General features: G+C 37.7%; 1 protein-coding gene across 2 annotated transcripts in view; it reads left to right on the top strand.

Moving 5' to 3' along the window:
* Positions 1-18530, top strand: part of ctdspla (CTD (carboxy-terminal domain, RNA polymerase II, polypeptide A) small phosphatase-like a) — a 46281-nt gene that overhangs the window by 24514 nt on the left and 3237 nt on the right. Inside the window, exons 2-6 of one of the 2 annotated variants that reach the window (XM_053487755.1) lie at positions 5748-5905; positions 6811-6843; positions 12467-12568; positions 15420-15476; positions 17269-17361. In XM_053487755.1, coding sequence (XP_053343730.1) covers positions 5748-5905; positions 6811-6843; positions 12467-12568; positions 15420-15476; positions 17269-17361 — 443 coding nt within the window. The remainder of the gene's footprint in view (positions 1-5747; positions 5906-6810; positions 6844-12466; positions 12569-15419; positions 15477-17268; positions 17362-18530) is intronic. The other variant, XM_053487756.1, reaches the window with a different exon arrangement.

Raw genomic sequence — 18530 nt, 5'->3', positions numbered from 1 at the left:
CTCAGTGGCGTGCGGCTCTAATGGAAAACGTTGCAGTTTAACGTTTAGCAACACGGCCTAATCTTCTGGATCAGACAGGGAGGGTAGAATGGCATCGCCATGCAGGCTGACTCCAGACACATTCCTGTGGGCAGCCTGAGAATATGTTTCTAGGCGTGTGTGTGTGTGTGTGTGTGTACTCTCTGCACTGTTGTTTGTGACAGGGAGAAAGCAGAGTTTGTATGCTGTGGTTAAGAGGCAGGATTCAGACCAGGCTCTTCCACACTGGCTGCCCTGCTCCCCGCCTCCTTCCTCCTCGTCTCCTCCCATTTCCATACGCACACTTCGTATCAAATATCAGCACTGGGGCAAGAGAACAGGACTGTACAGATTTCTTCATTTTGGAAGACGCGATAGAGGTTAGGCAAGTTTTAAAAAAGCTGTATGAATAATGGGTAAGGTCCAAGATGTAAGATAAATAAGCCAGATCTAGAGTGCCAAAAAATAATGGGCTGAACTTTGTCCAAAAATCTGGAACTAATAATGTTTCCATTTCTAAATCAGCTTCAGATGCTATGGTCAAATTCCACAAATATCACAATACTATCATACACTTTGGAACTTCTCAAAAAATGCTGGTAGTGTATTTTAAACTATTAAAAACCTGTGTGCTGTCAATGTATTGACCTGTTCATGGATTACTTCCTTTAACATGAGTAGCGTAAAAACAAGCATCAGGTCCCCGGTTTGATCCTGAGCTGTGCTAAGATGGTTTTGTATGTTTTTTCTTTTTTTTTTACTCTGGGTTCTTCAGTTTCCTTTCACCTCCCAAAAACATACCATTCCAATGAATTGGTGTTTCTTGGTCAGTTACGAGTGTGTGTGTGTGTGTGTGTGTGTGTGTGTGTGTGTGCTGTATACCCATTAACGATGGATTCCAACCTCATGGACAATATGCTGTTCCACCAGAATGCAGCATTTATACCCAAGACTATTAATCAAGAACACGGGTCCTTTAGTTATTGAGATTTGATTAAAGTTTTGATGTTGCTCCTTCTAAAACCACTGGGAAATGCACAAACCGGGAATGAAGCGGTTGATCCATGCAGTGACGCAAGCAACCATCAGATACTTGGACCAGCGACAGACTAAAGGAGGAAGAGGTCTCACATGAACAATGAAGCAGTGGTTGGGAGTTTCACACAAAAGACATACTGTAGATCAGTTCATAAATAAATCATATAAGCTGAACCTGTTATTCTTATTATGGCTTTTCAGTAGCTCATTTACATATACAGTAAAGCGGTGGAGGGAGGAGGGAATCAGAGAGAGTTTAAGGTATACACAAATATCTTATCTGAGGAGCATTACACCACATACACACCTTGAGGGAGCTCTGAGACTGAGTGGTAACTTGTTAAAGACATGGTAGACCTTTAAAGCCAGAGCTCGTGTATCAAATCATGTTCGGAGAAGCTTATTAGAATTATTCGGAGCAGCATGGCTTTTTCCCCCCTGAGTAACGTGTTAATCCTCTGGGAACATGCTGCGTTGTGTCCAGGAATATAAATAGAGTTTGATTGGAGTACATCAGCTTTAAAAAGCATCTTTTGGTAACGCGGTCAGTTGACTTTTTTTATGCTTCAGTGTTTAGCTTTGTTACCGTGTCAGGATAATTGTGTTTGCATAGAGGCGTGTCTACGTGCATAATTCTGTTTTACATACGGTACTATGGAAATACAGTACATACATAATGATACATAGACTATACTCATTTACAATCTCATCGTCTATACTGCTTAATCCTGTATACAGGGTTGCAGGGGGGCCGGAGTTGGGGCCGGGGTATACCCTGGACGGGGTGCCAATCCCTCGCAGGACACACTCACGCTCATTCATACACTACACACAATTTGGGAATTCCAGGTAGTCTAATCTGCATGTCTTTGGTCTGTGGGAGGAAACCGGAGTACCCAGAGGAAACCCACCCAGCACTGGGAGAACGTGTGAGCTCCATGCACACAGAGGCGAGGTGCGTCTTTTAGTGCTGCAAGACTGACCTGGAAGTATAAGTCACATGGTCTCGATTGTTTCTTTCCTTTATCTGATTTTTTCCCCCCTAACTCATCTTTTTTCTCATTTAGGGACTCTATAGGGAAAACATTGGCATTTAAAAAAGTGAGTAAATAAATAAATAAACAAACACCAGTAATTATGTAGGTAATAAAGCTATCATTGATCCAGTCCTATTGGTTCAGTGACCTAGTAAGAGAATCAATGAAGGTGGCATACAGTATATGTACAAACACCCTGTACAACTTTGTACATTGTAGCCCTGATTAACTCTGAGTGGTGCATTTAATGAGTTGATTACTTGTCCCCCATTGACACCTGACACCGTTATCGAGCGTTTGGTCATCAACACGATGTGCAACATCATCCGCATGAGGCGAACTCGACCCTCGAAGTGAAGCTGACTCCGGTGAAAGTCTCTTTTTTGTACTCTTCTGAACAGTTAGCTGATAAAGAAAGGAATTCGGAAAATGTCACACGGTGGAGTGAAATGTTAAAGGCCACGTCTGACATCTCATGAAGTCTCTTCAAACCGTGCGCGCTCGGTATGGTGTCCATACACGTTACCAAAAGATTTAAGGATGCACAGTTTCCCAGAGCGTAATGGTGTCATTGGATCTGGCGGTCAGTTTTAAGAGCACAGACCGTGACAAGGCCGTAAATCTGTGCAGACGCGCCGATCGTTTGATGAGCAATCCAGTGTTCTTTAATGGTGTTATAGTGAAAATATGTCATCACAGCTGGCGATGTGTAAAACAGATGGGATTTTATTACTTTTTTCTTGTCTTTATCTGTCGATATATATATATATATATATATATATATATATATATATATACACTATATACTCTATACACTATACAGTATATACACACACACATATACACACGCTGTTTGTCTATTTGTTTGTCATTCTGTCTGTCTGTCTGTCTTTTAATCTGTTGGTCTGTCTGTCAGTCTATTGATCTATACGTCTGTCAGTCTTCCTGGTGTTCTATCTGTCTATCTGTCCACCAGCCTGTCTTCCAGCTTGTCTGTGATGTCTGAGGATTCTTTATTAATTAAAAATACAACAAAAATCTCAGTTTATTTGTCAATCTGCCTGTCGTCACTCTTTCAGTCTCTGTTTATTTGTCTGTCTGGTTGTTTTTATGTCTGTTGATCAGCGAGTCAGTTTGTCTGTATTTTTTTTTTTTATCTGTCTGTTTGTTTTGATTGTCTGACCGTCTGTCTGCCTTTCAGTCTGGTGTTTGGTCTGTGATTTGATCTGCCTGTTTATAATGTTGGGAAAAAACACCATTAAATGTGTCCATAAATATTTTTCCAAGACGCTCTCATGGAGTTTTCTGTTCTCGGATTGGGCTGGGCAGCTTTTGAACATTCACATATTTAAAAGCAGCTTTATTGTGCAAAACTAATTAATCAGTTATTAATGCTAATGTATGAGTAAGAGCATCACTTTGTTATTGATTGTCTCACAACATTGCTGGACGTCCAGAACCAGCTCCCCATTGCGGTTTGCCCTTTTTTCTCTGACAGTCTGCAGTGAAACGCCGTAATGCAGCAATGGAAATGTTTGTTTTTTCGTTTTAGTACAGTGTGTCGCCTCGAGGAGCTGACATCACTCCCTCTGCTGTAGCATGTGGTAATTACAAATGCACTAATTTCATCCTGGGGATCATTGCATAATATTTTCCCTATAATTGATAGTAACAATATTTATGCTGTCGGATGGAAGGATGTGTTGATTTTTGGTGACTGAACCGTGATTCATGCCGAGCTGGGTAACGTGGATTAGGTGTAGTTGAGATCATCCTGCTCCGAGTTTTATAACATGTCTCTTTTTAGGAAGGGAATCGAAAGCTCAAAGATGAAATTTAGAATTCAGGTCATTTTGAAGTGCAAGTTATTTTATCCATTAATCACTCGCATCCACTTTCACAGATGCATGAGCTAAAACTCTGTTATACAACAATGTTACTGTAATTCTACATTGCTACGTGGCATTTCAGACTTGTGGATGTTTAATTGAAGTGTAAAAATTAATAAAACATCGCTACTGTATGGTGCCTAAAGGATGACAAAATGTCAGTTGTATATAAATATTCGACTTCAATATAATATATAAATAATTTTGTTTTTCATATTTAAAAATCATATATAAAAACAGATTTGTTCCTGGTGTAGGGTTTAATACATACTGTATATGCTAATATTCTAAGACATAGAAATTTTAAAGAATTAAAAACTTTTTCGGTCACATGTAGCTGAGTATGAAAAAGCAAAACCCTAAATCCAAATCGCTAAAATCTTAATGTCAAACACAGACGAGAAGCTAGAAACATTTCTTACTAATTAAAAATAACATCAAAATTATATCTTACAGTAAACCTTAAAAATTAAGAAAGAAAATCCTAAAAAAGAATATCTAAAAAAAAGGCCAAGAATATTAAATTTCAACCTTAAAAAAATTTTAATTTAAAAACTAAACTTGAAAATCTTAAACATCTAAAAAATGCTGAAAAAATATAACAATTACATTAAACTTATATTAAAATAAGAAAATTACCATTAAAATAAACCACAAAAGTTAAAAACAAAAAAACTAATGTTTTGTCAAATGTCAAAATGAAACTAAAAAAGTCAACTCTTAAAACTTAATGTAAAATATTATATCCCAAGTGTATATATTAAAAAAGTAAAAAATGTAATTAAAATAATTTTAAAAATGACATTTTAAATGTTAACCTTGAAAATGTAATTTTTTTAACTTCAAACATTTTAGGTACAAAATTAAATGAAAATCTCACAAACTTAAATGTCAAGAAATCAAATCTTTTGAACTGATTTAATGTAAATATTAAGCTTTAAAGAAAATATGAAAAGTTTTATGTTTATGTTGTACTGTAGCTGTGTCTTTTTTACAGTGATGTTGAACAGTTAATGCTTGATGAACCCCCCAGTCCCACTAAGGGTGTGTGAGGTACTTATGTTAGCTTGTAAATAGAAATTTTGTAAAGGTAAAAAGTTTTAGGTTACTGTAAAAAAAGATTTAACTTAACATAACGTAACTCAACTTAACTCAACTAGTTACTTTAGTTAACTAACTCCACGTCTCTTCACATGACATAATGAGTTCTCACTGTCAGAACGAGTTTATTCATAACTCAAAAACATTTGACTTTACTGTCACTCTGACAGATGATTTAGCTAGGTACATTACACAATAAATCGATAAGTGAATGCGTATTTGTTTAAATATTTTCTTCTATCATTTAGCTGTATCTGCACAGTGTCCATTTTAGTAGAGGGTTTGGGGAGTAGTCATGTTTTTTCTTTTTCTTTTTTGCTTCTCTGTGGGTTGCGTAACTTCTTTTTCTCCGAACCCATTACTGTTGACTAATGACATGCATGTACGAGTCGTCGCTCAGACAGAACGCATACAAGGGTACGGGGCAAAGGTAGCAGGGATACCATGGAAACGTCTTCTGTATACATTAATACAGGAGGTCCTGTTTGCCCTGTGTGGCAGCCGTGCTGACAACTTTTCCAGTTTTTTTTTTTTTCTTTCCCCCCTCTCTTTTCTCCGACCTCCTCCGAGTGAGCGAAACAGATGTGAGGCAACAGTGTTCTGAGTTGCAGGGCAGAGAAGGTGAATGTGCAGATGTTGCAGTCACCATTTTTCTTGCTTGCAGTCTCGCAGTCGAACAGCAGCTTAAAGAAACACAGGAGCAGGAGCATCTTCAGCCCTTTCTTCTGCTGCTTCCGCAACTACAATGTGGACCCGCCGCTTCAGAACAACAAGACGTGTTCGCTGCCTCCACCTGCCGAGGAGAACACGGGCTCTCCTAAGGTAAGCGCGCACGCGTGTTTCTACTTAATGCATGCGCGACGGCTGGATTAAAAAAATATTGCTTTTAATTGACGTTGTTATGACCACCGTCTCAGTACAAGATTTGTTTGTCGTCTCGCCTCACTCCTCTCTTGTGTACACTCCGTGCTCTCGGCCTCTCCATCCTCACCGCAAAGTGTTCCAGCTGTTCCGAACCCAGTGAACTCACACTGATGTTTACCATCTAGCTTCAGAAATGATGGGCATGCTTCCCTTCACACACATTCTTCAATATCCGCCCACACACACACATACACATACACGCCCTTACACGCACTTTCTCCAGTCCCCATAAAATGGCCCTTGTGTCCCAGATGATCACTTGCTCAGCGCCCCTTAACTTTTTTTAAGTGACTCCATTCCTTCTCTCTTTTGTTCACTACGCACACACACACACACACAGACATACACCCATGCGCATGCACACGCACACACACAGACACACACGCACCCGAGCAACCCCGTGCACAGGGTACGTTACCAATTCCTCCACAAACATGCACGTATGCTGCCAAGGCAGGTACACACAGCTATAAATGGGCGCGAGTGGGATCACGTTACCGAGTGGTGTTTACTCGCAAAAGCCTCGCGTTCTGCAGCGGAATGTCCCACCGATTTACAAGTGCACGCGCTCTGAGCTAACCTTGTTTCGGACCACCTTCTTTTTTTTAAAAAGGAGCACATAAATTCATGCGAACTTGGTGAACCTTGAAAGAGGGGGAATCGGTTTACACTCCAGTACAGGGCGTCTGTTCATGGCGGAGCTGCAGCTATAAGCGGCTTAATGTTGTTTGCTGCTTACATTCTCCAAGTGTTTATGTTGATCTCTCTCTCTGTCTCTGTCTCTCTCTCTCTCTCTCTCTCAGTGTGATCAAGTCCAGGTCATCCCTATCCCCAGTGTATGTATATCTTCCTCACTATACCTGCCTGCTTGTGCTTCCATCATCTGTAACCTTTTTTTTTTGTTGTATCTGTCCTGCACTTATTTACCAAATATTTATTCATACCTCCCAACCCATTATATTTTTTAATCATGACATAAGAAACCTATTATTCGAATCACATCATGCTGCAGAATTATGATCCATTTTTTATTAGAAAAGGTCTTAGTTTCAGACCTGAATGCACAACGGGCCTCATTTCTCAAACACAAAATAAATTTGTTCCCAAACTGTTTGCTGGAAAATTAAAAAAAAGAACTGTGGATGTCTTTATGTCATATAAAGAATGTCATTATAGGGGTCATGTGTACAGGGGTATGGTTGCATCATGTGCAGAAGGTGTGGTTGGTATTATATACAGAGTCAGCCAAAGAAATGCATACAGACTTCAGGAAAAGAAAAACAGTAGGATGTATATTATATTAATATTATATTAATAGTATTATCATCATATATACCATATAGCAATACATTTAGTTATTCTATTCTTATAATGTGTATACATTTTTTGGCTAACTTTATATATGTATAGTAAATACAGTACTGCGCAAAAGTCTTCAGCTCCTCCTCATTTCTTAATATTAACTTAAATTAAATGAAATGATGTACAGTAGATTAAGTAAAAGAAATTGTGCCTAAACATATAATACAATTTTTTTGTTTATGTATCAACTTTAGCAGCGACCTCATTTCCCCTCTCGTCTGTTCCAACCAATCAGCATTCAGTATCACCAGTATACTAATCACCGGCCTGATCATCTCTCATCATCTACACCTGTTTCTTTTAAGTTAGATGGTTTTTTATGCTTTAATTATTTATAGGACACCGTGTGGTGTAACAAACAAAAAACATTCCTCTGAAACTGCTCAGGAACAGGGACTGAAAATAAGAGACAAAAAAAGGGAAAATTAACTCAAATGGAATAGTACCTCATTCAGGAAGCCTGGAAAACTCGAGACTTTTGCACGATACTGTACATGTCAAAAATGTATGTATAAAGAATGTGTAGTGGTGTTCAGAATATATTTCTAATCAATTGTAGGAATCAAACTGTAATCTGACAGATCATATACTCATATACACTTCATGCCAACATTCTAATCTGTAGCTCAGATTAATTTATAATAATAATAATAATTATTATTATTATTATTGACATTTCTATGACAACCTATTCAAGTCATATAATTGATTTGGTTTGTGTGATTTCTCCATTTTGTATTGCTTTAAGGAGAATTTGAACAGCAGTTTTTTTTTTCTCAAAACGCTTTGTTGCCTGAGGGAAAAAACAAAACAAAAACTAACTGCTTATGTACTAACAAGAGCTAAATACCAAACAGGTTTTTAAAAATATATATATTTTGTATTTATAGCTAATGATCCGTAACGATGCAGCAGTTTGGATATAAAATAATGACAATTGCCGTCATTTCTGCAAACCTCCATCTGAATCCTGTACTTGACACGCAGGACAAAAAAAAAAAATCCAAAACAAAACACCAGAGCGATTGAATAAACATTCGATTAACATCATTTAGGCGAGGGTTTTAATGGCCATCTGTTTTTCTGGTGCTGCAGTAAATGTCAAGGTCACGCTTAGGTAAAAGGATACGGAGACTCAGGTTTGTTAGAAGCTGTAAGAGTTAGTTCTATACGTATGTCAATTGTGAATATTTAACTGGTTGAAACCAAATCGCAAAGTCTTTCAATGCTTTAGTATTTAAAAATGCATTGAAACACCTGTTCTCACACAGGGCACTTAGTAGACCAGGGATCAAACTGTACACATGAGCTTAGGGTTATGGGCAGCGTTCCAGCCCACTCGTCAGTCATATACAATGGTAGCTCTGGATAAATACGCCCTGCAAATTTTTGCCTTTAAAACTATAAATTAGCAAGAAATTTGCTTCATCATATGAATCATTTTTTCCTTTCATTTTTTGCATTTTTGCAAGATTAGTGAAGACATAGCACTATGGGAGCCCAGAATGTTATCAAAGATGGCAGGAAAAAGAAAACAGAGCCACTTTCAGTTTTGTTTTTAAAGCAGCTGGTGCCAAACGGAATCGTTTAATTAAGCTTAAGTGAGCTTTACTGTCTGTTTATTTCATTTACATGTCTTCTCTGAAAGTTTTGATTGTCTTAATATGAAAAAAATATTATTATAGTCTTGGAAATTGGTAATATTGGTAATATTTTTAGGTGGCTGGAACAGATTATCTGCATTTACATTATTTCCTATGGGAAAATGCGTTTCACAATATAAAATTTCGCCTTCTGAGACATCACTGTATATAAATATAGCTTAGGTGTGCCACCTAGCTCCCCTTCTTGTACACGAACACGCCAAGCCACACCCCCACTATGTGACTTTGTTGAAAAGCCACAGAACCATGCTTATGCAATATATACACATAAATAGCTTTCAGAATGATGAATGAATCTTTATACATCGCAGCTGGATCTTGATATTGATTGAGTGGATTGGGCCTCCAAATGAATCAAGGATTGAAATCAGTAAAAACATAAAATCAGTCTTTTTTTTTGGCTATTAATATTCTTCATTTATAACAGAAAGAATATTAGACAGGACAAATGCATCTTTCCTACATATCAGGCTTTTACATGTCCTCAGCTGAAACTGGTATGCTAATTATTGACTGTGGCGGATCAGGACCCCCCACGGTCCTCATCGCTGGCACAGATACATCACACAGCATGCAGTTTGTCCTTCGTTGCCTTTGCTTCTTACACATAATGATGTACTTCTGCATACAAACACAGACAAACAGAGACACATCTAACATTAAACCCACACACTGCACAAATGACTGCAACATCTGTGCCATGTAAAGATTTAAGGATATAATGTTGTGTACACCAAGCCCACTGAGTACAATTCACACTTCCTTAAGTAAAAAATTTAGCTAGTAGTAATCTATTTAATGAACAGAGCTACTCAAGTCAAAGAAACTGACATATGGTGAAAAACCACTTGGGTAATTGCACATTCTCATTTGCCAATTTGAAAATGGGTAAATATTGGATAATTACTTACTTGCAAATGGGTTGGAAAATATGCTTTGGGCTCTGAAACTGGACTACTTAAAATATTTGCTCATATAGGAACTTGTTTACCAGGGTACGATTGGATTATTTTATTTACACAAAAATGTTGATATCTATGAGTTGTAACTAATGAATGAAGTATCGTGGACAACCGCCCATTTCTGGATGGCAAAAGGGAAATTACTATACTTATCGAACGCCAGTGCCAAAAGCCAGATACCAAACCAGTCATGAACGCACTTTCAGTGAGAAAAGCACATCTGATAACGTAACATTATTTTAAATAACACCTAGCAATCAGCTCCGAGTTGTTCCGAATTGCCTCCAGGTCATCCGTGTTGTGATTCATGTCTAACGTGAACTACAAAGATGCAACTAAATTCTAACACAAGGCTGACTTCCATGTCCTTCTCTAACCCCTGATCAAGGGCTCTGTTTGTGTTTGGGAAAAGGGACTGTACACCCTACTGTAAATAAAACACTAGCTTTCTATTTAACGCTATTTTGGAATTAACCCCGGAACTTGGATTTTAACAGAGCTGATATTTTAAAGCCGAATAAGTGGAAATTCAAAGAGAAACTTACAGGACTGTTCACCATCTCCATAGTTTATTATAAAATTTGACTAAATAGTATGGGGAAGAATTTTAAACTACTGTACTTTCACCCTGTTAAATACACTAGCTGTCAGTCACCAGCTGTGCCAGTTGTGCATAATTAGTTCAGCTATTCGTTAAAGGATATGTGTTTATGTGTTAATCATAATCTTTTTATAATAAATGGTGTTCGTGGAACTGTTGTTTAAAAGCACTATCACGAAAAGGAGTGCTGTTGTGTTGAATATCTCCCATGTGCCGAAGGCATTACTACCATGCTGATATTTATCATAACAGTGCTCCCTCAGAGGTGACATTGCTCAATTTTAATGTCAAAATGGAGACATAAAGACGGACTGAACAAACTGGACTGGACAAACCTGCCATCATGTGACCCATACAATTTCTGAAGAACGATTTTAAACTCAACAGTGGGAGTTCTGGTCATCACCATTTTTGCACAAGCTAACTCCGCCTAATCCCTAGCTATTGGGTAGATGGGCAGAATGAACGAAGCCTGGCTGTTTGGAACCCACCTACCAATCTCAGTTACAACCCATAAATTGCAAGCTTAGCTTTAGCTTAGTTAAATGATATGGTGGCTAATGTTAATTTATACACTAAGGCAATTAATTAAACTTCGTCGTAGGTACCCTACATGTCACCCAAAGTCAACTACATTTCTTCTTCGTAAATTAAAGCAATGCGGCTATCCCTCAAATGAGGCACACCCCCTAATTATGTATAAACATTATAGCTTAAGATCATTTTACCGGATAAGTTACATAAAAAAAAAAAAAAATCAACCCATACAGACGCCATAAATGGCATCTGGAGAACAAAACCTTTTTTTGTACCCGACGCTAAACATGCTGATTTCTGTTGTGAAGTTGGACATTTTGACATGGCGGTCTATGGGGATAGACTTGCATTTAGACCACACCCCCAGTGGACACTTGAGGAACTGCACGCGTTGGCTTCATTTTTCAGAACTGGAGGTTGCCCCTTGGCTGTAAGCCTCAGCTGATGAAATACTTAGCGCCTGGTTATTATTATTATTATTAATATTATATATTATTTAATATTTTATTGGCATAGAAGTGAATAAAAAAAAATCCATTTCTGTTTTTTTGTTTTTTTTGCTCCCAACACCCTTCAGGAGTTTTGAGGGCGTTATTAAATGCAAATGGGCTGTGTCAGGAACGCCTTTCTGAAACTTTTTTTAAACAATCTGGTGGAAAAAATTTACTTTGGTTTGGTTTACACAAAAGTGTACATGATTACACATTTACACATTTATGCAAATGATAAATGACGCCCATTGTCTAGTTGTGTATTTATAAAATGACATGTAGTTCATTACTATCCATCCCTGCTCGTAGATTGAGAGAATAATTGTGCGTGTGCGTTTCTGTGTGTGTTCACCCCCTCAGGTGAAGCCATCTGTGTGCTTTTCATACCAGAGGACATTAGTGCTAGGTGTCATGTCTCTCTCTCACTCGCTCCCATGTTCACTATCCTTGTTAATTATACATGCAGATTATGCTTAATCACCATGACTTGGCAAAGAAGGCAAACATTAGGGGAAACACCATTATTATTATCTTCTTGATTAGTCTGTACCCCCCCGAAAGCCTCAGAACCCCCTCCTTTTTTAACACAAGGCATAGAAAACATAACACAGCAGGTAACAGCAGGCCAATGTCAAGAGTGACTCGGGTCTGAAACGAAAGTTATAAAGCTGTCATGATTCGCACCATGGGCACCCGTCGATTTTGAACTCCACTCTCATCTCGTTATGACTAACTCTGATTCTGATTCTTTCTCTGATCATAAATCACCCTGTTTTTTTCTCTCCTTTTCTGTCTTCTCCTTTTCATTCCGCTGTCCTGTACGCTTCATTTCCTCTCCTCAGTCTCCAGCCAAATACCTCTTACCTGAAGTCAGCATCGCAGACTACGGCAAGAACTGTGTGGTGATCGACCTCGACGAGACCCTGGTGCACAGCTCCTTTAAGGTAAACCGAACCCTCTTTAACACAGTGTTTTGTCGAAAGAATTTCCCACTAGGCTCTTTTATTCCAAACAGCCAGCTCAGATTTTACATATACAATCCCAGGTGAAGTGGCCGCAAGGTTGCTAGAATAAATGAATCTTGTTATAACGACCCTCAATGTGGGGACAGAAATCAGGACAGAGACTTAACTAAGGTGTGATTTTAGCATTTTAGAAACTATGGAAGGAGTTAATAAAATGGTTTGTGTTTTTGGGGTTTAAAGGTATACAGAGCGTTGTTTGAAATTGGCTCGCTGTCCAGCCTGTCATACAGTATCTGTGTGTAATACTAATACTAAACCCTTTTTGTCAGTAGACCATTGAACTCATTGAAACTTTCCTGCCGTACAGTACTTTTCTATTTAACCACATGACGCGGTTTGGGGCGCAGCCGTAAATTCTTTCGGAATGTTATGAAATGAACCAAAAAGACAAAATGTTCTTCCACAAGGAGTTTGCATAATCCTTTTGACCATCATCATCATCATCATTATAGTTGATATTGTTGTTGTTGAGCATGCATTATTACAAAAACATGTATTAAAGCAATTCAAGAGCAAATGTTTGCATACCCCAAGGACAAAAAAATGCATTTTGTACCTTCACTGTGTTCCTGAAACGTTCCTTCATTTTCCCAAACCACAACAAAAAATGAACAGTGTATCATAAAATAGTACTAGAAACGAAAACTGTAAAACAGATATGCTTTTGTGTTCTTTTCCAGAACTTGGAGACCATGCTTGGGGGATGTAAACTCTTGCACTTGAATGTATTTGATATGGAATGCAAGCTACAGTATGAGCTCATCATTGAGCTACAGTAAAATATTTCACAATCGCTCCTAATCCACCGAGTGCTCCGAGGCTCAGACGCAGAAAACGGTGTGTTTTTAGCACTCAGCGTGAGATTAAAACACCCAGCTGAATGAAATCCTCTGCTTAGATTTACCTGTCCCTTGCCTGTATGGGACATAAAGGAGGCTTCCTTCAGGAGGCACCTGCTCTCACCGGTGACCTATTTCACTACAGAGCTGCTGTACTTACTGTTCACACACCTTGTACTTATTAGGATGTACATATACCTAATAAACATTAATGTGATTTTCACACCCATATACGGTATATAAACAGTCCAAATTTGAAAAGGACAATCTGACATCAGCTGTTCAGGTTTGGTGAGTCTGTGCCCGTGGCAGCTTCTTGTCTGGCAGGAGTGAAACCTTATGTGATCTTCTTGTGGTGTAGAAACATCCACCTGGTTTGTATTTTGAGATCTTTTTCTGCTCACCTCTGATGGTAAGTGTGCTTATTTAAGGCACCCTTCCAGATCAAACCTTCTTCTCTGACCTCTGGTATGAACAACCAGCTAATGATGTTCCATATGAACCTAGACTGAATGAAGACATTTCCCCGAGATTTTACTGTATGCTCTGCACTGCTGACACGTGATTGGCTGATAGGATAATAAGAGTTGTTTCTAATGAAGTGGCCGTTACCATCCATATGAAAGAGACAGACAGAGATTGAGAAAGTGTAAGAGAGTTAGATAGGGAGAGAGATGTGTGTCCACACTTTACAGCCACTGTTTTTGAGTCCATTCATGCACACCCATGCAGATACACACATACACATTATACAGACAGCCATATAAACACACGCATATGTTGTAGTGTTTGTAAAGGATGTGTGTAAAAGTAAAGTTCTTTTTCTAACAACAGTGTGTCCTTTAAAATGTCCACCTGGCAGTTCATCTCATTGCTTAGGCAAGAGAAGGGAGGCGCTGGCTTGAAGAGAGAGGCTCGGCGAAAGGGAAGGAGCGAGGGATGCATGCCTTTGTGCGCGCACACATGCTTACTCGCGCCCTCACACATACACACACACACCACATGTACAAATACGCCCATTCTGCCACCCACACACATTACATGAAAGAGTGCAGAGGATTGTACCCAAGGGTGTGTCCGTGTCTGAGGCATACAGTACTTTACAGTTACATGAGGGCACATTTATACACTCATGCCCCCACAAAAATCAGGGTTATTTTTTCCAGCGACTGAAGTGTGCGAGATGTGGTCTGAGCTTGCGGAATAATTGCCTGTTGAAGGCCACAAATTGAGTCGATTTTGTGCCTGTTCACTTGAAGGTCACGTGGAACCGCAACGTACAGTACAGTACAGTGCAAGGGAAAGGGAAATCAATGCAAAGAAGTGGAAACGCCTGTAAAAAAAAAAAATGGATCAACAGAAGTGTGTGTGTGTGTTATCGGTCATTGCATTTAAGAAAAGGTCAGAAATATCAGAATACAAAAACTGACTTTTGCATCTCAGTCAATCCAAGGTTAAAGGATTATCCGTAGCTTCCTGGCTTTGCGTTTTTTTGTACGATTTATTTTCACAGAACGGTTTAAGCACATACTGTACATTTTACCGTGGAAAAAAAAAATCCAGAAATGAGGAGAAGTGTCCTGTTTTGGGTTGTAATTTCTTGGAAGATGAAATCTCAGAAAGTCCTTGTGTACATGGAGCGCAGAGCTCATGCGCCCCCTACTGGACGTTTTCCATATTGTTTGACTGTATTTGTAGGAATGATCAATGATCATTGTTAAATAGTTAAAATGAGCATCACACCTAGCATGCTCTAAAACCTCTAGGCTTATAATCCTCATAATCCTTATAATCCCCATAATCCTTGTCACTATCAGGTTAAGAATTTGTGTGCACAATCTGTAAAGCATGAAGTTAGAGTAGTCTGTGTCAGTTCTGCTAGTGATTTTAATCTGAACGTGTATGTGTTTGTGTGTGTTCTGGTTCTGTAGCCCATCAGCAATGCAGATTTCATCGTTCCTGTGGAAATCGATGGGACAGTCCATCAGGTAACATAAAGTCTGTCAGTGTGGACACCAGAAACTGTCACGAATGATTCTGTGGTTATCAACCTCAGTACAGTGTACTATAGAGGGGAACATGGACATGGTACTATACACAAAGAACCGAATTAGGGCTTCATTTCGAAATATATCATAAACTAGTGTAAGTAAAGAAATAGTTAAAAGGTTATACTAAAAAATAAGCTAATCTTTAATGTAATCAGTGTTATTTCAGGTTCATGTCTACCTGCAACAAAGATAAACCCCTTAGTGTTTTAAAAATGTTGTTTCACAAAGTTTTGTTTGGTGTGACAGCATTACAGTATGTGGTATTGGTTTCCTCTGGATTGGTGGCTAAGTATTAGGAAATTGTACAAATGTTACCTAGTTCACAGAAAGATTTTGTATCTATTGTCATTTTATCTTATTACAATCGATGTGAAACAGAGGAAATAGAAATGTTTACTGTATATTTATGCCTTTCGTCATCAGCCAAATACACTCCCTGTTCTTAATCCCAGTAAAAATATTCAGTTTAAATTTTCTAATTAATCTACTCAACATTTTAATTTCATCTATGATACAGGTTAAACTTTAGGCAAAAAAAAAAAAAAAAAAAAAAAGTACTGCCAAAGGTTTATTAAATTCTGTCCAGTCAGTTGCACATGATGCTGTGACATATAGATACAGACAGAAAGTTTTCTGAGACTGCTTCCGGGTCCTCCAATCTATGAAATGTAAAGATGTCACTGAAAGAGCTATTTCTGACCAATGTACAGACAAAACCTTTGTTTTATTTATATAGAAATATCATATATTTCACAGTATTAAAAAACTACAACATGAAATGAAATAAAATACACGCTATTCCATTTTTTGAGCCACAGAACAGATAAACTAGCCTAACAAGCTAGTTTTGCTAATATTAGTGTTGATCAGGAGCATGATTTCGGTAGTATATTTTGTTTAAATTGACCTACAGTACTGTTAAATAATTTTATTTGTTACTGCACTGTTAAATATTTAAATGTCTATTTAAATATTTGTTAAATTATGTGGCTATTTCATATGAGTTTCATTTATCGAATTTGACAAAGGTGGGCTAGCTTCCTAGCAGTTGACTAGCCAACTACATTAGCTATGGGTTTCAGAGAAGATAAAATGTTTTAATTCATCTATCTATCATATTCTACATTAAATATTTGAAATTGTTTAAATGTACACAATTTCCTTTATTGTCTTTGCTAATATTTATTATCTTTACTCTTTATTGTCAGTGCTATTGACTAGCATATTGGATGTTAGTATTTAGGTTGTTGCCATTTTGGGGACAAACATGCAATAGTGATATCTTGTGTTATATTTTAAAGTTTCATTTTCTATTCAGTTGGATTTTAAATATCATGTAGCTATTGTAAAAAAAAGAGTCAGCTCATTTAGACAGCTTGCTTTAGACAAGTCTGCCTTGGAAATTAGATTTTTTTATTATTATTATTATTATTATTATTATTATTATTATTATTATTTAAATGAGTACATGAAGTACAATGCACCAGAACCATTACTCATGGTTTGTCACCATTGTACCGATGACTGTTACCTGGTTCAAGTAATCCAGGATAGGCTCTGTGTATCTGGGTCGGCCTGTTCTTGATTACTTGTACTGGGTTGCAGTGACTAAACATCTTGTACATGTGAGGAATGAAGAATGTATCAGAGTTTATGAGTTTGATTGGCAAAACAGTCATATGTGTTGCTGAACACCAGTTGTATTGTGTGTTTTTTTTTTGCCCGACAGGTCTATGTGTTAAAGAGACCTCATGTAGACGAGTTTCTGCAGAAGATGGGTGAACTGTTCGAATGTGTGCTCTTCACAGCCAGCTTAGCTAAGGTTAGACTCGGTAACACACATAATGTACACACATCAAGAGAGTTTGTAGAGAATGTTCTGCTATTGTGCTGTTTAAAAGTACAGTATAGTGGATATTCGTTATGTGCATGAGAAATTAAGTACTTATAATAGAAATAACTGATAAATTCAAGCCAGATTATAAGAGAATCATAATAAATTGGGTACAGAAAGCTCATGGCAAAATCAAAAATCATGTGTTGTATTTATGGTACATGTTTTAAACCCAAAATACACCTACAGTATAAATGAAATGTACAGTAGTACTGTGCAAAAGTCTTAAGGCCCTCTTTTTTCTTGCTCTCGTTGACAGTCCAGTCCCTGTACCTAAGCAGTTTCAGAGGAATGTTTTTTGTTTGTTAAGCCACACAGTGACCTGTCAATCATCCAAGCATAAAAATCATCTACTGTAACATAAGACATGAACCAGTGAGAAACAGGTGCAAATAATCAGGCAGATGATTAGTGTACTGGTGATGCTGAGTGCCGAGTGGTTAGAACAGACGAGAGGGGAAATGAGGTTGCTGCTGAGGTTGTTCCATAAACGATAATTTTTTTTTTGCCATTCCTTTAATAAAAGTGTAAAATACTGTAAAGGAATTAGGGGGGCTCAAGACTTTTGCACAGTACTGTATGTGTGTGAAGTCTTTCTTTCTCAGGGGGAATTACTTAGTCACATTAGTCTGTTTGGGACTGTCGGGTGCCAATACCTTTAGGGAAACTAGTTAATATATTAACTGGATTAGTTAATATTAGACCGCATGTTCACAATGGGGTAATCTTAATGTTAAATATGGCAATGATCTGATTTGACTATTTGACCAAAAGTACTATATGAAAACAAGTCATACACAGCAGATTTTATTATTTCGAAGTAGACATGTAGTGTAAGAAAGGTCAAACTTTTCAATTCAGTTCAATTCAATTTTATTTGTATAGCGCTTTTAACGATTTACATCATCACAAAGCAGCTTTACACAATCAAATGAATTAAGTTTGTATGAAATGTGAATGTGTATAAATCAATATTATATGATTGTCCCTGATGAGCAAGCCTAGAACGGCGACAGGGTTAGCAACTTGAGCAGTATCAGTAATTTAATGAAAAAAAAACATAAAACTATTTTAATCTGCCTGTTTTTGTGTTTTAA

The sequence above is a fragment of the Clarias gariepinus genome, chromosome 26 (genome assembly GCF_024256425.1).
Source record: "Clarias gariepinus isolate MV-2021 ecotype Netherlands chromosome 26, CGAR_prim_01v2, whole genome shotgun sequence".
Classification (NCBI taxonomy): Eukaryota; Metazoa; Chordata; class Actinopteri; order Siluriformes; family Clariidae; genus Clarias; species Clarias gariepinus.
Note: the sequence above shows the minus strand (reverse complement) of the source record. Positions and strands in the feature narration are given on the sequence as shown.